The sequence below is a fragment of the Pipistrellus hanaki genome, assembly GCF_964339955.1.
Source record: "Pipistrellus hanaki genome assembly, chromosome: 5".
NCBI lineage: Eukaryota > Metazoa > Chordata > Mammalia > Chiroptera > Vespertilionidae > Pipistrellus > Pipistrellus hanaki.
In genome coordinates this window covers 88,758,762-88,784,105 of record NC_140507.1, presented here as the reverse complement: position 1 = coordinate 88,784,105, position 25,344 = coordinate 88,758,762, and the positions used below count along the sequence as shown (strand labels likewise).

Genomic DNA, 25,344 nt, shown 5'->3' with positions numbered 1-25,344 from the left:
CCTGCCATGTAAGCCCCCGGACCCATGAGTAATAAATCTTGTCCTTGAAGTTCCCTGATGGTTGCTGCTGAGTTGCATCCTGGGATCATACTAAGAACCACAAGGGCCCTAACCGGTTTGGCTCAGTAGATAGAGCGTCGGCCTGTGGACTGAAGGGTCCTGGGTTCAATTCCAGTCAAGGGCATGTACCTTGGTTGCAGGCACATACCCAGTAGGTGTTGTGCAGGAGGCAGCTGATTGATGTTTCTCTCATCGATATTTCTTTCTTTTTTTTCCCGGAGTTTACTACATTATTTTTATTTTATTTTATTTTTATTTATTTATTTATTAAATAAACCTTTATTGTTCATATTATTACAAAAGTTCCTCTCTCCTCGATATTTCTAACTCTCTATCTCTCTTCCTTCCTCTCTGTTGAAAAATTAAAAAAATAAAGAATCACAAGTCACCTCCTGCATGCCCCTTACTGGGGATTGAACCGGGCAAGCCACAACACTGGCTCTGGTCAGGGAATGTGTTGAGACAGAACACAAGACCCAGATGTGTCTCAGGCCTTCCTAGCTGAATGCATCTCTGTCAACAGACTGACGCAGAACAGACAGTGCCTGTGCCGAGCCCACTGAGACTATTCCAACCAGCAGTCCAGGCCTGCTTTCCCTGCCTCACCCACCCCTCTGGTGGGAACTACAGTCAAGGCTCTGGCCTTCTCTCCTGCCCTCTGCCTCCTGTGTGGCCCTACCTGCAGAAGTGGGCCCTCCTCTTAGTTACATTTCTCTTGTTAATCCTCACTCAAGGTTATTTTTTCTAGTGATTTTTGGAGAGTGGAAGGGAGGAGGGGAGAGGGAGAAACATAGATGTGAAAGAGACACATCTATTGGTTGCCTCCTGCTCATAACCTAACCAGGGCCAGGGATTGAACCTGCAGCCCAGGTATGTGCCCTTGGCTGAGAATCAAACCCACAACCTTTTGGTGTATGGGCCAATGCTCTAACCACTGGTGAAACAGTGGCCAGGACATGATGTATCTTTTCTTTTCTTTTTTTAAAAAATATATATAAAATATTGATTTAATATATAAATATATATATAGATTTCAGAGAGGAAGAGAAACATCAATGACGAGAAAGAATCATTGATCGGTTGCCTCCCACACACCACCCACTGGGGATTGAACCTGCAACCCAGGCATGTGCCCTTGGCCAGAATCGAACCTGGGACCCTTCAGTCTGCAGACTGATGCTCTATCCACTGAGCCAAACCAGCTAGGGCAGTCTTTTTTTTTTTCAGAGAGAAAAAAAGAGAAACATTAATGAGAGAGAGAACCATTGATCAGCCACCTCCTGCATGCCCCCTACTGGGGATTGAACCTGCAACCTGGGCATGTGCCAACTGGGAATCAAACCATGACCTCCTGATTCATAGGTCAATGCTCAACCTCGAACCACACCAGCCAAGGACAACGTGTCCTCTCCTGATCTGTTGGCCTTCTCAAACCTGAATAATAAAACTACATTTTAAAATGCGGTGGAGCATAAACCAGCTGCCATCTCAAAGAGGCAGCCATGATAGACAGGGATCCTCTGACTCCAGGAGGCAATGCCGAAGCTCTGCTCTCCTGGAAGAAGCCTGTGGGTAATGCAGACTGCCCCAACGCCCCTGCTCTGGGTCCCAGGAAGCAAGAAGCAGAATGGCCACAGAGGTGGGCTGCTGCCCAGACTGCCCAGCAGAGGGAGACAGAGGCCCAGAAGCAGGCAGATGATGCAAAATAACTTTAATCACCACCCTCCGACGGGGCAGGACAGGAGCAGTGTCTATGGCAGGAGCAGTGTCTATGCGCAGGCCACCCTGGAGCGGCCTGGGGCCCACCCCGGTGGGGCATGTTCCAATCCAGGCTCCCCACACTCAGGGGCTCATCCGGTCTCCAGGGTCAAGTCCACAGGAGCTCGGTCTGCAGTGCTGTGGTCGGAAGAGCCCATAGCTGAGCCTGGTGTGCAGCGGCCGCATGCACTCCCCACGGCTGCCACACCCGGGCCCCGGCACCATGATGGCGAGAGGCCTCCTCAGAGCGGCGAGGTCTTCTTCTCTGACCCCAGCAGGGACTCCTTCACGGCCACCAGCAGCCCCGGCGGGCACAGGAGCCGGGACAACACGAGCAGAATGGCGGCAACCAAGCCTGCACTCAGCACCACTGTGGGGAGCAGACAGATGGGGTTGGCTGAGGGAGCGGAAGGAGCCCCACTCCCACAAAGACCCTAATGCATGGGGGGTGGGGTCTGCAGCCTGTCCCCTCCCCAAGCCCCAGCTCTTAAGAGCAGCTGCCCCAGGCCCGGGGGTAGGAGTGGGGTGCTCGTCATACCAGCAGCTGCAATAACCCCATAGGCACTTCGGTTTCCAGACTGGCCGGAGTCCTGGTTCCTGACAAAGGTGGCTGTGGCATTCCCGAAATAGGTGGCGCTCTCCAAGGTCACAGACATGCCATGCTGGGGAGTCTCAGTTCCTGCAATAAGTCCAGGCATTCATGAGCTGGGGAAGGGGCGTGTGTGTGTGTGTGTGTGTGTGTGTGTGTGTGTGTGGTGGTGGGGGGCGGGGGGGTGAGCAGGTGCTCCATGTGCCTGAGGGAGACCTTGAGGCACATCCTCCACCCCAGGCCGAGTGCGGCTGGTGAGCACTGGTGCTAGGAGTGACCTCTCCCTGCCCCCACAGGTATGCAGACAAAAGCTGAGGCACAAGCCCACACTCGCAGCCTGGTCGCACACGTGCTGTCAGACATCCTTATGTAACGACCAGCCCTCCCCCCTGCTACAGCCACGAGGAGGTCCCTGGCACACACCACAGCCCAGCTCGTCACTGGAGTCGGAACAGTCGGGGTGGCCGTCACAGCGCCAGGTGTGCAGGATGCAGGTGCTGTCCAGCAGGCAGTAGAACTCCCCCGCCGGGCAGGGCTGGCCGCCACAGTTGAGAAGGCTCTTGTCCATGTCATCCGGGCAGTCATCGATGCTGTCACAAGAGCAAGGGCTGCCCCCGGGCGGGGAGCACTGCCCGTCCTGGGTGCACGGCTGGGTCTCTGGGGTACAGAGTCAGTCAGGTCCCCGGCGCCCCCACAACAGGCCCAGGTACTCCCCACAGCCCAACCTCTCGCAAGCCTCCTGGCCCAAGACCACACTAACCCCACCCCCGTGTAAACTCGCCTCTTCTCAAACCCGAGACCCAGACTTCCCTCCTTACAGCCCCCCCTTCCCACCAGGCCCTACCCCACTGTGCCCCCTTCCACAAGCATCGCCGCTGTGGCCCCATCCTTGCAAGCCCCGCCCCGAGCTGCGACCACTCACTGCACTCCTCCTCATCGCTGCCATCAGGGCAGTCCGGGTCACCGTCGCAGCGCCAGGCGAGGGGCACAGCGTAGCCGCCGCCGCGGCACTGGAAGCCTGGGGGCGAGCCTGCGGGATGGACACAGTGAGCCTGGGGGCCTGGTCTGGACCCTCTCCAGAAGTCAGGGAGCCCCAGGCTGCGAACACCGGGAGGCGGGCCGGTCCCAGGGCGCTGGCACCGTATTGGTGGGCGCCTTTGCCGAGGACCCACCAGATGTGGGGCTGGAAGCCGAAGAGTTCACAGCCTCACCACAAGCCCTACGGGGCCGTTCTCCTGCGATCCCCACTCTGAAGAGATCACTGAGGAGATGTAAGGCCAGAAGCAGCAGAGCTGGAGGCAGAGGCAGGGCTGGAACCCAGGCCTCACTGACACTGGAGTCATTACCAAGCTCCCCATGGTCAGATGGTCTCCCCAGGACTCTCTCCAAACCGCATGGTGAAACAGACTCGGGGAGGGGCCCTCTCTGAACCTGCCCTGGGTCAGGCCATGACATGCCACCTACTTAACAAAGGGGTAAAAGATCAGCTGTCACCCTGCTTTATCATCTTAGCTCCTAAACTCCTCCACATCTGACCACTTTCCGTATCCTGACCAGGCCCCCAACCTCATCTCCATCTGGGCGCTGGAGACCTCTCCGGCACATCCTTTGGTAACCACGCCACCTGTCAGCTCAAAGCCGTCTCCTGGCCCACCAGCCCCCTCACCACCAAATCCTACCTCCGCCCAGTGACCCACAAGGCCTGGCCCAGCCTGAGCCCTTCCTGGAAACTCGCTTCCTCCCACGTTTTCCTCTTCACAAAGCCTGGCTTGTTCCACCTCAGGGCCTCTGTCTTGGCCCAGGATACCCTCCCCTCCCTCCACTCCACCTGGTGATTTCCTCCTCGGCCCCCAGATCCCAATCTGTTTCCTAGGAGGAGCTTCCTGTCCCTCTCAGAGCCTCCTGAGGTTCTGCTTCCCACTTACAACCACCGTCTTCAAACTGACGTGGGTTAGACCGGACACTCAGTGTGCCAGGACCATGACCTTGTGACTGACCGAAAGCCCAGGGTGGTGCCTGACAGTAAGTGAGCACGGGTCACACTCAGGTGAGATCTGAGCCTTCCTGGATCCCTGACAGCAAGGGACCGGCTGTGTGCTGACCTGGAGGAGCACAGGGAAACTGGAACCCGAGTTTGAGGGACAGAGCAAGAGAGGGACTAGTTTTAGGGCTTCCTCCTGGAGGTAGCAAGATGGGTGGCAAATCCCTGGCATGGCCCCATATGATGCTGGTCCACTTGCCCCTTCCACTTTTACTCACAGGGGCCTGAGCCTCCAAACACCCCCCTCTCCACCGCGGGCTCCTCTGTGGACATCCAGGCCCAACCGCTGCTGCAGGCCACACAGTCGGAGCTCGGTGGAGCGGGAAGAGCTGTAGACAGCCTGGAGCTGGATCCTTCCCTGCCCGCATCCAGGCTCAGCTACTCCCCAGGCCTGGCCAGTCTTGGCCTGGACAAGCAGCGACACCTCCCCCTGGCCTGCTGGAGTGGGTCCCTTTGTAAAGTGGCAGCAGAGCAGAGTTGACTCGACCTCATAAGGCTGGGGCCAGACCAGTGATCCTCCTCCCAGCCTTGGTTTTCTAACCTGTAAATGGGGCAGCTAGGAGTCCCTACCTCAGTGTCCTGAGGAGACCGCTTGTATGTAAAGGGCTTAGTCCTTGGTTAACATGAGTCCTGCCTTCTTCACAGGCACATTTAACCTGAAATGGCAGGGACTTTGGGATGAGGTGAGGACCAGAGAAAAGGAGACCCCACGTGTGCGAACCTGAGCTCACAGCTCAAAGTCAGGGGCACCTTTGCACACACGGAGGCCACTCTAACCCTCCCCGCTGCCTCTGGGAACCTGAGACAGCCACCAACATCACCGGGAGGGAGACCTTGCGTTCTCTCAGGCTAGAGGAGAAAAGTGCAGAGATTGGGAGGTGGGAGGACGGCCGCCGAGGAAACAGCCACATGGCTTCAGCTCCGACGGGAGGGTGTGGAAGGCGCTGCCCAGCGGGAGGGACCAGGTACCAGGTGACCGACCCCGCAGCGTTAGAGGTCGGTCAGCCAGGGCCCGGGGCGAGCACGCGCAGGGCTGAAGGACGGACGGCTGGAGGTAACGGCAAAGCAGAGCTGGTGTGGGTGTGCACAGGGCCAGAGCACGGTAGTTACAGGCAGGCAGCGAACTCTCCCATCGGAGAGAACTCGCAGTTTCCCCGAGTCAACAGCCACAAGCGGGAGGAGTGTCCGGACGGAGCGCGGCGCAGCCAATGGCGAAGCGGAGCCGGCGGGGACGAAGCGCGGCGGCTGGCCAGGTGGGCGCACGGGCAGCGCGGAGCTCACTCACCTATGGTCTGGGGCCGGGGCCGGGGCCGGAGCCGGCGCGGGGCTGCCTCCAGGCCCGGCACGAAGCCGAGCAGCAGCTGCAGAGCCAGCCCCAGAGCCGCGGACCGCTGCGCTCCTCCCAGCGCCATCCACCCGCTCCGCGCTCAGCGTGCCTCCAGCCGGCGCGGCGCGCGGTCTGGCTCCGGAGCAGCTCTGGTTCCCGCGCACGCGCACCCGCCGGGGGCGGGGCCGAGCGCAGCGGTCCGGCCGCCAAGCCTACCGTAAATGCCCGAATGCGAGGGGGCCCGCGATTTGAGACTTTCGCACTTTTCCCTGCGATAGGGTACAGCGAAAGAACGGAGGGGTGGAAACGAACTTGTTGACGTCTAAGTACAACATTTAACGTTCTACATGCATGCCGCAGCATGTGTACTGCCTGTCGTATTTAATATGGCAACCACTCCCCTCAGACACGCCCCATCCCCGCCTTCTGATCATCTTTTGTGCAGCTGACACATTAGATGGTGTTGCTTCCCTCTTTACTGTATTTCTTTCGTGCACCCGACACATTATATAATTTATTTACTTATTTTGGTTTAGTGTCTGATTCCCAACTGTAATGTCAGGCCCAGGAGTTCAGGAAAGCTGTTCTTACGTCCCCAGGGCCTACTACCTAGTAGCCTTTTAAATATAAACATCCTGGCTGGCGCCATTTGGGGGCTCAGCCCTTCTGGTTTTCCAGCCGGCCTAAGAACTTAGTTCCTTTAAAAAAAAAATATGAACATACTGTCCCTGGCACCTGGGTCACTCACGCTCAGGGCCTCATTTAGTCCTCGTGTACCCAATAGGGAAGTATTTTTCTTCACTTCTGGAACAAGATATGTGAAGGCAATCCTTGGGTTTTCACTTCTCACACTCACCCAGAGGCACATAAAATAACAAACCTTCTGCAAGCTTTCTAGCCGATCTGATTTCTGTGTTCTCTTCTAGAAAATATCTTCACTTACAGCTCTGTCTTCAGAAGCAAGTCCCACTGCAGCAAGACCTCATCCAGACAAATCACTGTCCTTCAGCATTATGCCGGACATGCAAGTATTTACCACCCCGATCCTGTGAAGCTACACTATAGCGTACATATTTTCACAGAAATGATCCTATTTGCCGGTCGATGGCACATTTCACCATCTGAAAATGTTGGAAGTTATAGCTGCTTTTGGAGTAGTTTTATTTTCTGGTGATAATCTCTCAGGGGAAATGGTTAAGAAGCAAAGATGCAGAAGCAGGTGGGAAGAGTAGCAAATAGGACTGGGGGTAGGAGTGTCTGGCCTCAAAGGCTGTTGGAGGCTTGGCAACGGTGGTGACCTCACAGGATCAAAGGAGCCAGATCATGGGTAGGAAGCATTCAGAACTGTACCTAGCACACAGAAAGAGCTCAGGTGTCCTATTTTACTCCCTCGCCAAATTTCAAGTCTGGGTCATAAAACTATTGAACCTTCAATGGCACATCTTGCCTTGGGTCTTCTGAAGCCCTCCAGGGTTGCCCTCCTTGTAGCTTCCATACCCTGTTCAGCCTTCTTTTCCCTCCTGCCTTCCTGAATCTGATTTATCACTTACCATTTACCCCAACCAAAACCCCACCTCCTCCAGGAAGTCTTCCAGGTGTTTTAGCCTGCGGGGCTCCCTACCTCTGATGAGCTTTTAGCATCTGGAGATGTCCACTCTGGTCCACTTATACCTCCTACCTGTGACCCTTTCCTGCTTCCTGCCTTGCTCTCCACTTCCACTCCCCTGGCACACAGCTGATCTAAACCTTTGGAAAGGCTGCAGGGTTCTCTCATGGGACAGCCATGCCACTCCCCACTTGAGGTCAGTGCTGCTCCTGCAGCCAGAATGGGACCGCTTCGTTTTGGCTTTTACTCTCCTGCTCATTCCTCCACAGGCACAAGCCCCTTACTTCCCTGGCTGACTCTGCCTCACCCTATACCCCGAGGCCCTGAGCAGCAAGGCTTCTGGCTCAGGGAGGCCTTTCCTCAGCTGTCCTAGGTGAGCTTTACCCGTGAGCCACCTTGCTGCCCTCTGCCTTCCCTGCTGAGCTGCAAGGTGATCAAAGTCAGGCAGGGGCCACAGTGGGAGGGTACTAGCCAAGGTCCACATGAGCAATGGCTGGGGGAGCTCCTGAGTAAGTGAGCAGTATGTCTTTGGCCCAGTCTTCTCAGTCAGAGCCTGCCCAAGGCCCTGAAAGCCAGCCCACCACTCTCAGGGATAGAGCCAGGCCCTCGGAGAAGGAATGGGATATCTCTGGGCCCCCTGTACAATGTCATCCATGTCTGTGACATGTCACCCTGGAGCCCGTGAACTATCCCTCTCTGTCCCTGAAGCACTGACAGAATTAAGAGATTTGGCACCAACTTCACCCCAAAATCCAAGTAAACCCAGTGTCACTTTAAAAGTAAAAATGGCCCAGCTGGCATGGCTCAGTGATTGAGTGTCAACCTATGAAATAGGTCACAGTTCAATTCCTGGTCAGGGAACATGCCCAGGTTGTACACTTGGTCCCCAGTAGGGGGCATGCAGGAGGCAGCCAATCGTCATTGATGTGTCTCTCTCTCCCTTTCCTTTCTTCTCTGAAATCAATATATATATATATAAGTAAAGATGGAAGTGATACTAGAGAGCACAATATAATATATTTGTCATAAGTTAGGTCACGTTCTCCCAGAATGGAAGAGGAGGGGAAGCCCTCGGTCGCCCTGAGGGCACAGTCCGGTGGCCCAGAGCAGTATCACAGGTAAGGCTGGTCCTGGGACAGCTCCCACTTCTGTATGGGAGGAGCTGGTGTCACCGCCTTCTTCTCAGTGGCTGCCAAAGCTGAGCTGGAAGAGGAATGATATCTTACCATTTGCAACAATACGGATGGTCCTAGAGGACTAGAAGGTATTAAGCTCAGGGAAATAAGTTAGACAGAGAAAGAACCATATGACCTCACTTATATGTGGTATCTGAAAAACAAACAAACACACACACCAGCTCACAGATACAGAAAAAAGATTGCCAGGGGTGGGGGTTGGAGGGTGGGCAAAGGGGGTTAAAAGGTACAAGCTTCTATTGTATTTATAAAATAAGTTCTGGGGATGTAATATACAACATGGTGACTATCCTATATAATAAAAGGCTAATATGCAAATTGTCCCCTCCACTGGGAGTTTGACCAGGGGGCAGGGCCAGCTGGACAACCTATCACCCACAGTTGCCCCAGCTGGCCCCGCCCCTGATCGGCACCTTCACCCTGATTGGGGACAGGGCCTGGGTGATATTGTATTGTATTGTATATTGAAAGTTGCTAAGAGAGATGTTAAAAGTTCTTATTATAGTCCTAACCGGTTTGGCTCAGTGGATAGAGCATTGGCCTATGGACTGAAAGGTCCCAGGTTCAATTCCGGTCAAGGGCATGTACCTTGGTTACCAGCACACCCCCACTAGGAGGTGTGCAGGAGGCAGATGATCTATGTTTCTATCCCTCTCCCTCTTCCTTACTCTCTGTAAAAAATCAATACCTTTTTTTTTTTTTTTTGCTGAAACTGGTTTGGCTCAGTGGATAGAGCGTCGGCCTGTGGACTGAAGGGTCCTGGGTTCGATTCAGGTCAAGGGCATGTACCTTGGTTGCGGGCACATCCCCAGTGGGGGGTGTGCAAGAGGCAGCTGATCGGTGATTCTCTCTCATCAATATTTCTAACTATCTATCCCTCTCTCTTCTTCTCTGTAAAAAATCAATAAAATGTATTTTTTTTTTAAATCAATACATTTTTTTAAAAAAGTTCTAATTACAAAAAAAAAATTGTAACTATGTAAAATGAGGAACACTAAGTAGATTTACTGTGGTGATCATTTTGCAATATATACAGATATCAAATGATTATACTGTATACCTGAAACTAAAGGACCCTGGAACTTTATCTGATTTATAGGAAACCCACCCCTGCCTGAGGCCAGTGGGATGGGGGGGGGGATTAAGTGAGTTTGCGGATGAAAAGTTCCTGGTAACACAGTTCCCAACACAGTGGATGCTAGGTAAATGGGACCTTGAAAAGCAGAGGCAAGAGAGCAGGCTGGCTGCAGGAGTGTGTGGCATTCTCACCTTTCTGACTTGCCTGACACCAGCGCCTTCTGTGAGGACATGACGATGGAAGGTGGCGTGGCTTCCCTGCGGCCGTCACGAGTACAGTAGTAATTGTTGGAGAGCTTGTGGCTGGGGCCCACCGGGAGCCTGGGAGGAGGCTGAGTTCTAAGGAAAAAGGACATCGGCATTAGAGCAAAGCCCTAAGTGCACTCACTGCCTGGCTGGGCGCGGCTGGTCACCTGTCACTGGGACAGGCTGCAGGCCAGGGGTATCCCTTGGTACACTGTCAAGGAGGGTCATGCCTGGAGAGGGTCCAGAGCCTTCAAGCAGGTGGCAGCCCAGGCTTTGGATGTGAGAGCTGGGTCTACTCCTTTGCAGGTCCCCTGCCTGCCCCGAATGTGAAACCCATGAAAGGGGTAGGCCCCGTCTGCACACGTGGGCCTGTTCCCACCCTCCCCGTGACCCAAAGCTTGGCAGCTGAAGATGCTCAGGAAATGGAGAAGCCAGGCTCAGAGGCTCTCCCACTACGGTACCTAGTAGTTAATCAGTAAAAGCTTGGGCAACAAGCTCTAAACATAGCTCATTCTGAGGGGTTTCCTTCGCAAAGGCTAGACTACACAAATTCTGGGTTTTCTGCTATTTCAGGAACTCTCTGGAGCAGCGGTCGCCAACTGGTGGTCCGTGGACAGCGGTCCATGATGTCTGAGAAGTTGGTGACCGCTGCTCTGGAGAACCCCGCAGGGATCAAGGCTTATAAATCAAAGAGCACCTTGTATTCCAAGCCTCCTTTTTTAAAAAAATTTATTTCAGAGAGCAAGGGAGAGGGAGAGAATGATAGAAACATCAATGAGAATCACTGATCGGCTGCCTCCTGCACTCCCCTCCCTGGGGATTGAACCCACAATCCAGGCATGTGACCTAACCAGGAATCAAATGGTGGCTCATAGGTCGATGCTCAACCCCTGAGCCACGTCAGCTGGCCAGGCTCGTCATTAATGTCTCTCTTCCTCTCCTTTCCTCTCTGAAATCAATTAAAAAAAGAAAAAAGAAAAAGAAGAACCAGTGCTGAAAGGGAAAGCCCAAATGAAATACTAGGGGACGCCAATACCCTAAAGAAGCTGAAAATTTTACAAGTTTCCTCAATTGACCGAAACCCTGGATGAAAAATCAACTTAAACTTTTGATATTAGGAATTAGTCAATTTGGTTATTAGTCCATTTTAATGCCTTTACTGCCAACTCTCTAACACTGCCTTACCTTTGCCTGCCACAGACTTAATTTTATTCTGCTATCCCCCTTTCCTGCCTGTGTATCATTGGCCTCCTTCCTACTTCTGGCTCTGCTGGGCCTTACGGCCTCGTGCTTATTGTTCTCTCTGCCCAGAACATTTATTCAATAATTATCCTTTGGCTCCTTCTCAACATTTAGGTGAGTCAAATGTCAATCCCTGAAAAGAAACTTTTCCTGACCCACATGACCTGGGATAGTAACCCTCCAGATTACTCTCATTTATCTTTGGAGCATTCCAGAATAACGTGGGGCTTTTTGTTTGTTTGTGTTTTGTTTTGTTTTTGCCTGCTGTGTTTTTCCCCTACGTTTTCCTCTCCCTAGGATATGAAGGAATGAGGACCAGAACTTCTCTTGTTTGCACTGGTATCCCCAAGGCTGAGGACATGGCAAGGGCTTGTATATTTCAAGCAGTTTTTGGACATTAATGAGTTGAAATCAAGACAATTCTGGGTTCAAGTCCCAGGTGTCACTTTCTAGCTTCTGATTGGCTTTAATCAAATGATTTAGTCTCTCCACGCCTCAATTCTTTTCCCCCACCTATTGCTTGGGGATGATACCACCAATTGGCAAGGAAGCTGGAGGCAGGATTCTGGCTCAGGGCTTCAGGGTCTAAATGAACACGGGCTTTGCTTTTGGTGGAAGAAGGGCAGAACAGGGCGAGGGTTTGAGCGGCGAGCGGGGCCTGCTCACCGCTTGGCGATCTCCTGGTAACGTAGCTGCAGCTTCGCCTGCAAGTCGTGCTGTGGGAGGAAAGGAAGGAGGTCAGCCAGCAGGGCACCCCAGGAGGGAGAGGGACAGCCCAGGGATGGAGAGATGAAGGGAAGGAGAGAGATGGGCATGTGGAGCCAGGGATATGGGCCCTGTGAAAAGGAAAAGTCGGGGCCGCGACCACCAGGTCCAAGGCTAATACGGTCAGGAACTGGGGAGATGCCAGGTCTCCTGCCAAAGGGTGGGAGTGGAGGTGGGTGTGTCCCTGGCAAAGGGTGGGAGTGGAAGTGGGTGTGTCCCGGGCTGAAGGCCTCCAGAGTTGGGGTCCCGGGCTGAGCGAGGGGCCTGGCCGGGGAGATCTGGCACCGAGGCGTTCAGACCAGGGTACAGGACAGAGAGAAGGAGCGGGTCCCGGGCGCCGGAGCTCGCAGCCCCCCACGCCCATCCCCGCGCGGCCCTTCCTCCCCGCCGCGCGCACCCCGGAGGCCCAGTTCCGCAGCTTCTGGATAACCCGGGTGGCAGACGCCATCTTCTCTCCGCGCTGAAGGGCGCCGGCGGCGGTGCTGCAGCGGGGGCTGCTGGGAAATACGTGATAATCTCGCGAGAGCGGGGGGCGGGGCTAGGACGGCGTATAAAGGATTTCCCAAACCCACGTGACTCCTTTCCGCCCGACTGTTGCCGCCATCATGGACACGAGTCGCGTGCAGCCTATCAAGCTGGCCAGGGTGAGCAGGGTGCGGGTGTTGCGGGCCGCAGTGAGGCCGGTGGGGCGGGGAGGAGGGGACCGGGCCAGGTGCTGACCCAGCTTCTTCCCTCCAGGTGACCAAGGTGCTGGGCAGGACCGGCTCCCAGGGACAGTGCACGCAGGTCAGCGGGCGGGGACTATCCCTCTGGGAATCCGAGAAGCCCTTATCCCATGCTTCCTGAGGGGTCCGAACCCCCACCAAGGCCCTGCCAGCCGGGTCTGAGCTCCAGTGAACCCCTTTACCTGGGCTCAGCGGTCTCCATGGACACTGTGAGGCTTCACGCCCGGCCGAGTATGGGCCCGTCCCCAGCGGGCCCAGAGCCGCAGTTACCCCCCACCCCATGGTGGCAGCTTCTGGCGCTTGACAACTTGGTTTGCCAGTCTCCGCCCTTTTTGGTTTTCCTCCCGGGCCGCCCCTTCGCGCCGTCTAAATCTAGATCTGGCTCACACGCCTCCGCCCCACCCCACTCCCGGGGGTCCCGTAGGTCCGCGTGGAGTTCATGGACGACACGAGCCGCTCCATCATCCGCAACGTGAAGGGCCCTGTGCGCGAGGGCGACGTGCTCACCCTATTGGAGTCCGAGCGAGAGGCCCGGAGGCTGCGCTGAACTTGTGTCTGGTGAGCGCAGTGCCCGCCTGGGGGACCTGGGAGCCGGCCTCTGTCACACTCGGGCTGGTGGTAGGGGGGCTTTGGCAAGCCCGGGGATGGGGCTCTTGGAGGAGGAGGGTAAGGATGTAGAAACGGGCTGCGAGGCTGGGGAGGAGGGAGTTTGCCAGTTGCTGGGAGGCCTGTCGGCATCTCATGCTTGGGTCTTTTTACAGGGTCCTGGCTGGCTGGCTGGGTGAACACAGAGCCCAGGGGAAGATGCGCCACTGTTAATAAAGTGTTTGTATAAATTTGGGTTCTGGTCTGGGGTCACTAGGCTTCTAATACCTTCTGGTGGGTCACTGGCCCCTGTGCGTTTCGGAAACCTGGGGGAGGGAGGTTTTACCCCTTTTTGAAGAAGGAAAACCAAGTGTTTATTTGTGCTTCTAAAACAAGATAGAAGTTTAGTTAGAAATGTTTTATTAGGAAAGGTCAACCCTTATCCCCACCCTATCCATATCCAGCTCCATTGTGCGAGGCCGCTCACTGAGGCCGGGGGTCCTCTCCATCGTCACTGCTTCCTCTTTGGCCAGGCACGGCGGGGGGAGAGTCAGGGGCTGACTGGTGAGAGAGGTGGTGGAGGATGGACAATGGTGTGGTTTCAGATGCCATAGACTCAAGGATGCTTAACTTAGTGGAAGTCTCGTTCCTCTCCGTTGCGGTCATGTCTAAGGAAAAACTCCTTCACAGTGGGGCCAGACTGCCTAGGTTTGAATCCTGCCTTTACCCCATCTGACCTGGAAGAGGCACTTAACCATGCCTCCTTTCCCGCATCTCTGCTGGAAAGAGCAGGATGGGCAGGCAGGTTTAGCTCTGAGAATTACTCTTTCCCCTTTGAGGGACGAACTGGGTGTTCCCTACCTGCTGGCTGCTGGCAAACTGATCCAGTCTCCAATTCTGAAGCTCTTACTTGCAGAGTGCCCACACCCTCTTCCCCAACCAGGCCTAACTACAAAGGGTCCTTCACTCCTTTGCTCTGAGCCTCTTAGGGGACAGTAACTGACAGATACTCTGCCAGGCCGCCTCTGATCATGATCAGGTCACTCCCTGTGCAGGCCTCGGGCTCAGTCTGTAAGATGGAGGGAATGTCCCGGCCACATAGGAGATTAACCCCCAGTTCTCCCAGGGTTCCCCTGAGGGAGGCCTTCCTAGAGCATGCTGGGTATCCTCACACACTGCAGCTGTAAAGTTTTGTTGCTTGAGGTCGGAGCTACACTCACCAGGGGACCAGGCTGGCCTGAACTCAGGTGGGCATGCAGCAGAGCAGCCACCTCATCCTGCTCGGCCTCCAGAGCCATGGCCAGGGCACTGGTGCCCTCCTGAAGAAAAACGGACAGTTAGGTCAGTGAACCAAGGCATGGTACCCTGCCTACCCAACCAGCCCCACCCACAGTAGCTCACATTGTCCAGGAGGGCAGGATCGCAGCTTGGCTGGGCCAGGAGCATCCGGACAGTTTCCAGGTGCCCGTACTCACTGGCAAACATCAGTGCTGTGGCTCCGTCCACATCTTGCACATTGACATCAGCCCCGCATGCTAGCAGGGCTGCTACCATGTCCTGTCGGCCATGGCTGATGGCCAGCATGAGGGCTGTCTGCCCTGTCTGAGGGGTGGGGAAGAGAGGACTGGGTGGGTTTTAGGGGAAGGGAGGTCAAAATCAGGGTTGGTTCCTGAACTGGAGGTATTCACGCACCTGGCTAGCCTTGGCATTGACGTTGCCCATTTGGAAGAGTCTTTGGACCACAGGCATGTCCTCCTGCCCAACAGAGGTGAGTGCAGCTAACATAAGGGCTGAGTAGCCTGCTTGGTTCTGGCAGTCAACGTTGCAGACTCCTAGGAGATAGGGGATCGGTGAGCTAAGCCCACAACCCTAGCCCAACCTGGTTCACTCACCTCCCAGTCTCTGGTTCATTTGTGTTATAGGTGGTCTCACCCAGTACCATGTCCTGTGGCTCCTCCCTCGCATTGTGTTCTACCCTCCACCTAGCACTCAATAAAGGATGTTTATTTTTATGGCTACAAACCACCATTGTTCACCTTGATCCAAGTGCCCCTCCTTTCCTTACAGCAGCCAGAAATAGATAAAAAAAATTTGGTCCAGTCTATTTAAAACTTTCCTGTTGACTCCTGGAATAAGTGCTATTGTCCACCATGACCTGTGAAGCTGTTAACTTAGGTTCCTCTGGAATCCTCCCCTTCCCCAAGCCTGTGACAGATTGAATGTAGCTGAAGAACTGTAAATGTGACCTTACTTGAAAACAGGCTCTTTGCAGATGTAACAAAATGAGGTCATGGTAGGCCCTAATCCCATATGACTGGGATCCCTAGATGGGTTGGGATCCCTTAAGATTGAGGATTGTTAGGGAATAGTAGAGGAAGCCGAGACCCCAGGGAGGTGAAAGTTGTGAAGAGGGTTGGGTAAGGTTAGGCTGATACATCAAGATGAAGAAACTGCAAAGCTAAGTTGGAGGGATGAAAGGAAAGCAGCCCCTGTATGAGGTTCATTGTTCTGGGTGAGGTTGGACCAGGCTGACAAACCGCAAGTGGGTAGGGGTATAGGGGATACTGGTGGTAATTGATGGCTGAATGGGGTTCAATACAGGGTGAAAGGGTCCAAGGAGCCTTGGGTCTCATCAATGACAGCCAATCCCCTTTAAGGCAGAGGATCCCCAGAAAATAACTTGATGCATCACCCCCTCACAAGCCACAGCCCAGAGTAGCTGTGACCTTACTTTGGTCAAGACCTGCAGGCCAGGGAGGGCACTCAGGGCTCTTGGGCAGTTGGTCCCATGGGCAAAGCAGCATGGGTGGCCCACTCCAGTACCACCTGGCACCATGTATCTTCCTGAGGCAGGGCATGGGAAGGTGTGAAGTGGAATTGGAGGATAGGGGACAGTCCCAGACCAAGATGGTAGTCACAGCCCTGACCAGTGAGTACCTTCCCTCAAGATTAGAAAGGCAGCTGGCCGGACATGTGGCTGGAGTTTCATACTACATGCCTGACACAGGTGTTACAGCTGTCCAGGCAGGGAGATGATACATCCTCATTTCACAGTTAAGGAAGCTAAGTTTAGGACAACATAATTCAAAAGCCTAGAAAGTGAGTGAAGGCTCAGGGGCAGCACTCGGGTCAGTCCATGTTGGCTCTTGAAACACCCAGTAAGGGATGGTGGTCCCAGCTGCCTGGCCAGCCCATCTCTACATTTCTCCAGGTTTTCCCAGGTGCCCAGGCTCTCTACCTGTCCACCCCACTGCCTAGTGCCTGCCCACCCGTCCATGCTGACCAGTATCCAGCAGTAAGCTGGAGATGCCAAGGTTGCCATGGGACACGCTGTAGTGCAGGGCTGTGTTCCCGTTGCCGTCCGCCAGGTTCACCACGTGGGCCAGCAGCTCCTGTCCCAGGCGTGCTGCCGCCCGCAGGACCCCGGCTACCAGCTCAGCCTGCGACCGGCGCTGGCTGGACACTCGAAACCACTCCAGGGCCACCAGGCGTGCTGCGCCCTGAGGGGACAGGGAAGAGCATCAGCGAAGGTCCCGGCGCCATGGAGTTGGGGCTGGGAGTCCAGGCTGGGGAGGATGGTCACTGAGGAGGGCCGTAGGGACCCGTGGGGCCACACCCCTTCGGAAGAGGGAGTACATTGGGCCCCGGGCTCATGGGAGCAGGGATCCTCTTCTGGGGAAGAGCCTGTGGGAGACCTGGTGAGCGCTTTCCTTTGGGGAGTCAGAGTGGGCCCGGGGCTCTGATCAGTGCCTGGGCGGGATGCTTTTAGGGAGATTCCTTTGGAGTCTGGGATTGGTGGAGGTCCCAGGCGCTAGGGGGCGGAACTCCAGACCCTCCCCCAACTCTAGACTATAGAGGCGCTTCCCTAAGGACACCTGGAGGTCCTGGGCGGACTCAATGGCTTCATATGTAAAGGCCTGTCTCCTCACGCACTCACGCTGTCACGGGCGACCCCACGGGGCTGGCTCAGCTGCCGCTGCAGCGCTGCGCACGCCTCCCTCAATCGCGGGCTCAGTTCGCACCTACGGAGGAGGTGGGGAGAGGCTCAGGAGTGGTGGGGGTGGGCGCGGAAACTGGAGAGAGAACAACGGTCCCCACTCCAGAGTTCTAGCGCTGCTCACCTCCCCGGCACACCCGGCTCCGGCTCCCGCTCTGGCTCCTGCTCCCGCTCCGGCTCCCGAACGACTCCGCTGCCGGGAGGTCCGGGGGTGCCCGAGTCGGATTCCTGGCCGCTGTCGTCCTCGGAGCCACAGGAGCTGCTCCTCAGGGGGTCGGCGGCACCGTCCTCGCTGTCACTGTCTTCCTCACTGGATGAGCTCTCGTACCTGGGGGCGGTTTGGGAGGCATCGGCTGACCCTCCCCTGTGGGCTCGGTCCCGGGTCCTGCCAGGTGGGACCGGCTATCCCCATCTCCCAGGAGGGTAGAGCTGGAACTCAAACCCCGGTCCGTGTTCCCACAGCTGCTGTCAGGAGGAGGGGGAGATGCTCACTCTCCATTGGTGACCCCAACAAACTGCAGGCTCTTGGGTCCGGGGCTGGGCTGGGCGCCAGGCGTTCCGTCTCTCCTCTTCATGATGGATTTGAGGACGCCTGCCAGGGATCAGATAAGGGCACTGAATTCCAGACCAGTGGTCATCAAGCCGGGGCTCCGGGGGAGGTGGGGACTCACCCACTGGCGCCGTGGCCCTGTCCCCATCGGTGAGTCCAGGTGGGCTCTGCGTCCGGGAAGGGGCCTCCGCGGGGGGCTCGGTCTGCGTGGACTTCTCCGCACAACCCCACGGGGTCTGGGTTGCAGCCTCGCGGGACGGAGACCCGGCCGCTGCCGCCTCCTCCGTAGCTGCCCGGGCCTCCTCCAGCTCTCGCAGCCGGCCCCGCAGGAGCTCGCTCACCCCGCACTGGTGCTCCAGGTCGGCGCGCAGCAGCTCCAGCTCGCGCTCGGCGACGGCGGGCAGCCCCAGCAGCGCCTCCGTCACCCATGCGTCCGCCTCGAGGGTCTGGGGGACCGCCTGCACGCTGGCTTCCCGGCTCTCCGGCACTGCCTGGGCTTCTGCCTCTTGGGTCCCCAGCACGGCCTGGACTCCAGGCTCCTGAGTCTGGGCCGCCCCGTCGGCCGTCCCCGCCGCCCCGTCCAGGACATGGAGTGCGCCCTCGCTGCGCCGCGGAGCTTCCTCGTCCAGGCCATCCGCCCGGGGACAGGCCCTGGCACGGACACCGCGCTCGGGAGCCGCCAGGCGCTCGGTGAGCCGCCGCAGCTGGGCGAGCTTGTCCGGGCGCGCCTCGGCCTCCGCATCGTCCTCGGGCCGCCGGCGCCCCGCCAGCAGCCGCGCCTTCTCCGCGCGCAGCACGCGCACCTGCTCCTGCAGCTGCGGCAGCGCGCGCGCCTGCTCCTCCAGCTCCCGCAGCCGCCGCAGCGCCACGGCCATCTGCTCCCGCACCGCCTGCAGCTGCGCCGGGCCCGGCGAGGCGGGGGCGGGGGTGGCGGCGGAGCCCGGGGCCGGGCTGCTGCGGCCCGAACCCCGCGGGCTGCGCTCGCGCTCCTGCGCCAGCTCCAGCCGCCGGCTGGTCTCCAGCAGCATGTCCTCCACGTGCGGGTTCCGCAGCGGCACCGGCACGCGCGGCGACAGCGGCGGCTGCAGGAACCAGGCGGGCGCGCCCGGGGAGAGTGCGCCCGACGCTCCCCCGTCGTCACTCGCCAGGGACTCGCTGGACGTCCAGGCTCCTGGGCTCCGCGCGCCCGTGATGCCGATCCGGGGCGCGCGGGGACGGCGTGCGGGCTGGGCGCTGGGAGCGCGACGGGCGACGGGGCCGCGCTCCAGCTCCTCCACGTATTTGAGGAAATCCAGGTCCAAGTGGAAGCCATAGGGCGTCTCCACCGTGTAGGACGAACTCGGGCTGCGGGAGCCCCCAATCGGGCCGTGGCACAGGCTAGAGCCACCCAGATCTGCGGGCATGACAGGGGCGTGAGGGGTGTCAGGCCAAGGGTACCCCTCCCCTCCGCAACACGCTGGCAGGGCTCTGTCTGCACCGAGCCATTCCCCATCCAGGCTCAGATGCCTATGTGAACCCAAATGGTCATGCAAACACACGTTTATTGAGGCTCCTGCTACACATCAGGCACTTTCCTGAGGACAAAGCATCGAACTAGACAAACATCTCTGTCCTTTTGTAGGAGACAGATGAACACAAACATTACAAATGGTGCTTAGGGCAATAATAAGGTGAAGTAGGGCCAAGCGATGAGGAGGAATCAGCTGAGACAGAAGGTTCCTAAAACAAAACAGCCCATGCAACGGTCCTGGGAGGCGAGGGGGGTGGGGGGAGAATGGGAGTGGGGGGGGGGCGGGGGGGAAGGGCTGGAATAAAGGGTGAGTTGAGGGGTCCAGAGAAGAGTAATGAAGAGAGGGGGAGAGGAGTAGGAGAGGGAGATGAGTCCAGACAGAGGGGGACTCCGGGCCTTCACGAGATGTTAGATTACATTCCACACGTGACAGGGCAGCACAGAGGGCCCCTCCGGCCACTGCAAAGAAGGGAACTGCAGGGTTGTGTCCACACACCAGCACCAAGTGTGGGCCTGTGCACACTTACCATTTTGTACACTTACCAGGCAGGTTCTGATTCAGGGCAAACTTGGCCATGTTTCCTGGAGCAGCCACCAGACACACCCTGAAAAAGGCCCCCAGAGGGGTAAGGGTCAGGCCCTATCCTTCTGGCTGTGACTCAGGTCAGCCTGGATTCTGAGTAAACAGACCAGGAGTTCTCCAACAACCCACCCCACACACCAGTGCCCATTTCTCCATCCTCCCCCAAGAGGCCTTAGAATAAATGAATGTGGGAACACCCAGGTGCTAGGCCTCAGCCTGCTGAGCAGGAGGAGAAAGGAAGAGCATCAAAAGGAGAGAGAAAGTAATTCAGAAAACAAGAGTAGCCCAGCTGGTGTGGCTCAGTGGTTGAGCATCAACCTGTAAACCATGGTTCAATTCCAGTCAGCACACATGCCCAGTTTATAGGCTCAGTCCCCAGTAGGGGGCATGCAGGAGGCAGCTGGTCAATGATTGCCTCTCATCACTGATTTTTCTATCTATCTCTCCCTCTCTCTTCCTCTCTCAAATCAATAAAAAAGAAAAACAAGAGTAGCTGAAGGTGCGAGCAGGTATGGGTGTCATTCTAGATCTGAGTTTTCTGTCAGTCGCTGGGGAAAATCAGAAGCCAATCATCACAGGTTTGGAATGTGAACCTTCAGGAGAGGAAGGCAAGAACTGGAAGCCCTCATGGGCTCATTAAGAACTCATCTGGGCCAAAACCGGTTTGGCTCAGTGGTAGAGCGTTGGTCTGCGGACTGAAAGGTCCCAGGTTCGATTCTGGTCAAGGGCATGTACGTTGGTTGCGGGCACATCCCCAGTATGGGGTGTGCAAGAGGCAGCTGGTAGATGTTTCTCTCTCATCGACGTTTCTAGCTCTCTATCTCTCTCCCTTCCTCTCTGTAAAAAATCAATAAAATATATATGAAAAGAAAAAAACTCATCTGGTCAGATTCTGCAGATTAAAAAACAAAAACACGGAATCACTTGAATGTTTCCCTTGGACAAATGCAAGTAAGATACAACTGCATGTGAATGTTTACCAAGGTCACCTCTGAGGCCTTTAGAGCAGAGGTTCCCAAACTTGTTTGTGCCGTAGACCCCTTGCCATGTTTTTCGGTTTTGGGTAGACCCCCTACTTACCTGATATTGATTTTTTTGTAAATTTCTAACTGTAGTGAAGTTTAGTGTTAAAATTTAATAAAAAATAATGTACCTACTTTTCTCTGGCATTCTCAAACAAAATAACACTGATTCACTATAATTTGTATGATAAACTACCAGTTTATATTTTTTTAAATATTTTCTCAGCACTTTCCTATTCAAGATTCAGGAAACGAATGAACGTATTTTTCTCACATTCATATTTATAGAGTGACGAATTGAACAAGTCGGTGCAAGTTCGCGAAGCTTTGAGACAAAAATTGGCAAGATGTTTACTGCGCGTATGCTTGTAACAAGATGATACTGGTATATCATTATGTGCAGGTTTTTATCCTACAACTTACACAATTTTATAAACATATATAATAAATTTTTTACTTCATAGGTACTTTTATAAATAATTTATATGTTTTTATATTATAAGATAATATGATGTAAGTAAATAGGTACTATCAGTGTATGTTGAGATCCACTATCGTGGACCCCCATTTTCATTTCATGAACCCCCCAATTTTTTTTTCGCTGACGTAGACCCCTTGCAGGTTGTCATAGACCCCTGGGGGTCGATATAGACCACTTTGGGAATCACTGCTTTAGAGGAAAGACAGAGTTGGGGGTCAGATGCACAAAGGATGCCAATCAGTGGATACCTGCACCCCGGAATTCCCTGGTGGCTGCCACAGGGCCCTGTCTTGGGCTTGTAAGAGCTTGTGATGGAACCACAAGCACCCAGGTTGTCAGAGCTGAAACTGTGTCTGGGGATGGAAGGGGAGTAAGGGTGACATGATGGAGGCCCTAAGAAACTGAGGGAGACGGAGACACACCTAATAATGTGCTATTTTACAAGAACAAACACTGAGTCCCGAACTTGGGTTCAGAAAGCACAGGTGAGAAAGATGGGGCTTTAAAGCGCTCCCATGAAAAGCCTCAGGGAAGGGCAGCCAGCTGCCAGGATCAAGCTGCTACTGTATTCCCTGCTTGGTTACATGTAATCCTGTGCAATCCTGCAAGGCAGATAGTCACATTTTACAGATGGGGAAACTGAAGTGCAAAGCAATTAAGTCAATTGTGGGAAACACCCTCTGCTCATCTTCTGGAGACCCTTCCCTACCAGACCCGATCTGACCGCTCATTTGTGCTAAACTAACCGTCTTCTCACTTCCCACCTTTGTCCAGCCTCGGTCCCTGACCTCCCCCACCCGGAGCCTCTTCCTGTCCTGAAGCAGCTGTTTCCTGCCCCTTCACCAGGAGCAAGGGTGGACCAGCAGGGCAGCTGGCCATCACACAGGACATCCAGTGCCTCTCAGGACTTGTTTTTAGGAAACTTCCAGAGAAAAGCTTGGCCATGGAAAAGGCCTGGGTGGGGGGTTAGAAGGCTGGGCCTTTTCATACACAGCTCAAAGGGGAACAGCCCCCTCCTCCAGTGATCGGGTAACACCCAAATCTGAGGTGCTGGGACCTCCAAGAATAGCTGTGGGCCATCCCTAAGACCCAGACCACCTAGCAGCTCACCCAGAGGCTGGTGGGGAAATGGGTGCATACTCCAAGAATGGTAACGAATAATAAAAACACTTCCCATTTTCCTTTTTTAAAGATTCTTTACTCTCTTTAATGTCTCATCTTTTCTTTAAAAAAAAAAATATATATATATATATATATTATTTAAAAATTTTTTTAAAAAAATATATTTTATTGATTTTGTACAGAGAAGAAGGGAGAGAGATAGAGAGTTAGAAACATCGATGAGAGAGAGTCATCGATCAGCCGCCTCTTGCACACCCCACACTGGGGATATGCCCACAACCAAGGTATATGCCCTTGACCGGAATCGAACCCAGGACCCTTCAGTCCCCAAGCCGACGCTCTATCCATTGAGCCAAACCGGTTTCTGATATATATATGTTATTGATCTCAGAGAGGAAGGGAGAGGTAGAGAGAGAAACATTAATCAAGAGAAAACCATGGATTGGCCGCTTCCTTCACGCCCCCTGCTGGGGATTCAGCCTGCAACCAAGGTACATGCCCTGGACTAGAATGGAACCCTGGACTCTTCAGTCCGCAGGCCGATGCTCTGTCCACTGAGCCAAACTGCCAGGACTCTTTTTCCATTTTCAATGGACCAGCTTCCCTTCTAGGCAATCTGTAGGTATTAATTATCTTAAAAAAAAAAAAATCCTAGCTAAGCCCCTGAGGTCGGTTTCTCACTATCTTTCTCCTTGATCCAGAGGGAGAAACAGATTAAGGGATGCTCCCAAGGTCACATTCCGGCAGAGGCAGGATTCGATCCCAGGCGGCTTTGCCACTGTTTCTGCACTGGCCATTCCACCTGCTGGCCTCCTGGAAACAGCCCTTCCCTCCCCGGCGACCCTCCCACCGGCATCATGCCCGTCCCCCGGTGTGTCCCCGAAGGCAGGGAGCACCCCCCTCGGCCCCCCTTTCCTCCAGGGGCTGCAGCCTCACGCAGCTGGGGAACTGGGGCGTCAGCTGCCCTCCCCTCTCCTCCGCTCCCGCTGAGCTGTCACAGCTAGATTGGGGTCCTCTGCCCGAGGTCCCTCATTAGGCCGTCAGAGCTGACGCCAGACGCCCCCACTCCAGCCCCGGAACTATTTCTGGGCTCGGTGCTGCGATCACGAAACCCCGCCGGCTGTGCAGCTCCCGGCCCACACCCACCCCCGCTTGAGGCCCTGGGTGGTGGCGCCCCCTAAAGTTGGAGCGGAACATGCACACCCCGAGATGGGGGTGTCGGCTGGTGACGGCGTGAGATGAGGGAGCGGTACTCAGGTCAGCACCCTGAGTACCCACCACTCCCTCCCCGTCCCCCCCAAACGGCCTCGCAGGGACAGAGCCGTTTCCTGCAGGAAGCGCTGCCGGGCGGTTCCATCCGCTGCCTATTGTCCGCGGCCCGGGGGCGGCCGTCCCCCCCGCGCCGTTTCCGCATCGCCCCGCGCACACCCCGGTCCGGCGCGGGGGGCTCGACCCCGGCCCCGGGCTGTCCGGGAGGGACGCGGGAAAGGCTGGGGGAGCCCGCTGGGGGGCGAACCAGCCCCCACTGGGCTCCCGGAGGGCGGGAGGAGGCGATTGCCCCAATGCAGAGCCCCCCGTCCTGCGCGCTGCCCGCTGGGGCTCGCGGTGAGGGAGGGTCCCAGCCGGAGGGCGCGGCGTCCGCCCCGTCGCAGCGGCTGAGCCCGCGGGGGCTGATGGCGCAGCGCCGCTCCCAGGGCGCCGCTTCCCGGGGCGCCCCCTCATCCAGCCCGAGGTTCTCCCCGGTGGCCCGCAAGGATTTACCTGATGCCGCATCCACATCCGCGCCCGCGCCCGAGCCCGCCCCCTCGGAGCCCGAGAACAGGTTATCTATGCCTCGGCCCTAATTGACGGTCACTGCAGCCAACCACCGCCCGGCACTCTCCGAACTGTCCAATGGGGAGGTGGGGTGGGCCGACCCCGCAACGGTGGGAGAGCCTGGGGGCGGGGCTTGGAATGACTGTCCCTAAGGCTCAGCGGGACCGAGCCCCGTGGCCAAGGGCTGCCCAGCGAAGGGCCGAGGACCTTGGGTTGGATCCACTGGACATTAGGGAGCCATGGGAGGCTCTGAGCAGGAGATGCACGGGGGAGATTGTGTCCCCTTAGGGACATACACAGTGCCAGGAACACAGTAGGTGCTCGATAACACTAAAATAATCAGGAAAAAAAAAAAAATCTGTACAGCCGCTCCAGATAATAATATATTCCATATGGATTAGAAATTTAAATCATTAGTTCACCGAACATTTATTGCACACCTACTGTGTGCCAGGGGCATTGGATAAAGCAGTAATAAAAACTGCTTGAAACATTCTTTAGATGGAAGCTGGAAGGACTGATGCTCAGATCCCAGTGTCTGGGTGAGGTACCTGGACCCTGGGTCTTTCCCACCACAGGGTCTTTGCACAGGCTGTTCCACCTTCCTGACCTGTCTTCCCTGCACATACCTGTCTGTCCCACTAATGTCAGCACCGTAACGACAGGGAATTGATTTATTTTGGTTACTACTTTATCCAATGCCCCTGTTACACAGTAGGTGTGCAATAAATATTCCTTGAACTAATGATTTAAAAAATACCTTTAACATTCTAATCCATTTGGAATATATCATTATCTAAAGCGGCTGTACAGATTGCTTTTTCCCCCCTGATTATTTTAGTGTTACTGAGCACCTACTGTGTATGACCCTAAGGAGACACAGTCCCTGTCATCCTGCACCTCAAAGCTGAGAGGCAGAGGCAGACTCAAGCTACAGTGTATGGTAAGGGGATGATGAGTGGAGCTGGGGTCTATGGGAGGAGAAAAGAGGGGCAAACCCTGACCCGGAGGGTCCTGCGAGGCAGCTGGAGGTGTAACATTTAAGGA

The 25,344-nt window shown here is 55.6% G+C and overlaps 4 protein-coding genes across 5 annotated transcripts; 1 reads left to right on the top strand and 3 right to left on the bottom strand.

Annotated features, from left to right (window-relative positions):
* Positions 1-1,756: 1,756 nt before the first annotated feature.
* CD320 (CD320 molecule) lies at positions 1,757-8,238 on the bottom strand. The gene is made up of 5 exons (XM_084884853.1): positions 5,734-8,238; positions 3,330-3,437; positions 2,831-3,064; positions 2,357-2,497; positions 1,757-2,188 (listed from the first exon to the last, which is right to left on the bottom strand). Exons 1-5 carry the CDS (start codon positions 5,858-5,860, stop codon positions 2,061-2,063), a joined length of 738 nt encoding a protein of 245 aa, XP_084740979.1. The 5' UTR covers positions 5,861-8,238; the 3' UTR covers positions 1,757-2,060.
* Positions 8,239-8,379: 141 nt separating this feature from the next.
* NDUFA7 (NADH:ubiquinone oxidoreductase subunit A7) lies at positions 8,380-12,907 on the bottom strand. The gene is made up of 5 exons (XM_084884863.1): positions 12,815-12,907; positions 12,305-12,401; positions 11,809-11,858; positions 9,847-9,993; positions 8,380-8,584 (listed from the first exon to the last, which is right to left on the bottom strand). Exons 1-5 carry the CDS (start codon positions 12,832-12,834, stop codon positions 8,494-8,496), a joined length of 405 nt encoding a protein of 134 aa, XP_084740989.1. The 5' UTR covers positions 12,835-12,907; the 3' UTR covers positions 8,380-8,493.
* On the top strand, positions 12,398-13,473 carry RPS28 (ribosomal protein S28). The gene is made up of 4 exons (XM_084884868.1): positions 12,398-12,551; positions 12,646-12,693; positions 13,057-13,190; positions 13,394-13,473. Exons 1-3 carry the CDS (start codon positions 12,513-12,515, stop codon positions 13,177-13,179), a joined length of 210 nt encoding a protein of 69 aa, XP_084740994.1. The 5' UTR covers positions 12,398-12,512; the 3' UTR covers positions 13,180-13,190; positions 13,394-13,473.
* Positions 13,474-13,608: 135 nt separating this feature from the next.
* KANK3 (KN motif and ankyrin repeat domains 3) lies at positions 13,609-24,291 on the bottom strand. Of its 2 annotated transcripts, XM_084884809.1 has the most exons (11): positions 24,244-24,291; positions 19,818-19,879; positions 17,886-19,157; positions 17,707-17,806; positions 17,339-17,542; positions 17,155-17,239; positions 16,501-16,717; positions 14,910-15,049; positions 14,619-14,819; positions 14,438-14,536; positions 13,609-13,778 (listed from the first exon to the last, which is right to left on the bottom strand). In XM_084884809.1, exons 2-11 carry the CDS (start codon positions 19,849-19,851, stop codon positions 13,701-13,703), a joined length of 2,430 nt encoding a protein of 809 aa, XP_084740935.1. In that variant the 5' UTR covers positions 19,852-19,879; positions 24,244-24,291; the 3' UTR covers positions 13,609-13,700. The 2 variants fall into 2 exon arrangements, 1 of the variants encoding a protein (XP_084740935.1); XR_014795096.1 differs by having other exon boundaries at positions 13,772-13,885; positions 14,438-14,819.
* Positions 24,292-25,344: the final 1,053 nt, after the last annotated feature.

Bases quoted from the DNA above. Each gene is read 5' to 3' on its own strand.
- RPS28 (XM_084884868.1), top strand. From the start codon at position 12,513: ATGGACACGAGTCGCGTGCAGCCTATCAAGCTGGCCAGG. The intron at 12,552-12,645 runs GTGAGCAGGGTG...TCTTCCCTCCAG, and splicing joins AGCCTATCAAGCTGGCCAGG to GTGACCAAGGTGCTGGGCAG. The intron at 12,694-13,056 runs GTCAGCGGGCGG...GGGGTCCCGTAG, and splicing joins CCCAGGGACAGTGCACGCAG to GTCCGCGTGGAGTTCATGGA.
- KANK3 (XM_084884809.1), bottom strand. From the start codon at position 19,851: ATGGCCAAGTTTGCCCTGAATCAGAACCTGCCTG. The intron at 19,158-19,817 runs GTAAGTGTACAA...TCATGCCCGCAG, and splicing joins CCTGAATCAGAACCTGCCTG to ATCTGGGTGGCTCTAGCCTG. The intron at 14,820-14,909 runs GTGCGTGAATAC...CCCACCCCTCAG, and splicing joins TCAATGCCAAGGCTAGCCAG to ACAGGGCAGACAGCCCTCAT.
- NDUFA7 (XM_084884863.1), bottom strand. From the start codon at position 12,834: ATGGAGACCGCTGAGCCCAG. The intron at 12,402-12,814 runs GTAAAGGGGTTC...ATTTCCCAGCAG, and splicing joins ATGGAGACCGCTGAGCCCAG to CCCCCGCTGCAGCACCGCCG. The intron at 11,859-12,304 runs GTGCGCGCGGCG...TTCCTCCCACAG, and splicing joins TGCGGAACTGGGCCTCCGGG to CACGACTTGCAGGCGAAGCT.
- CD320 (XM_084884853.1), bottom strand. From the start codon at position 5,860: ATGGCGCTGGGAGGAGCGCAGCGGTCCGCGGCTCTGGGGCTGGCTCTG. The intron at 3,438-5,733 runs GTGAGTGAGCTC...TCCATCCCGCAG, and splicing joins GCCCCGGCCCCAGACCATAG to GCTCGCCCCCAGGCTTCCAG. The intron at 2,498-2,830 runs GTGTGTGCCAGG...GACTTATTGCAG, and splicing joins CAGTGACGAGCTGGGCTGTG to GAACTGAGACTCCCCAGCAT.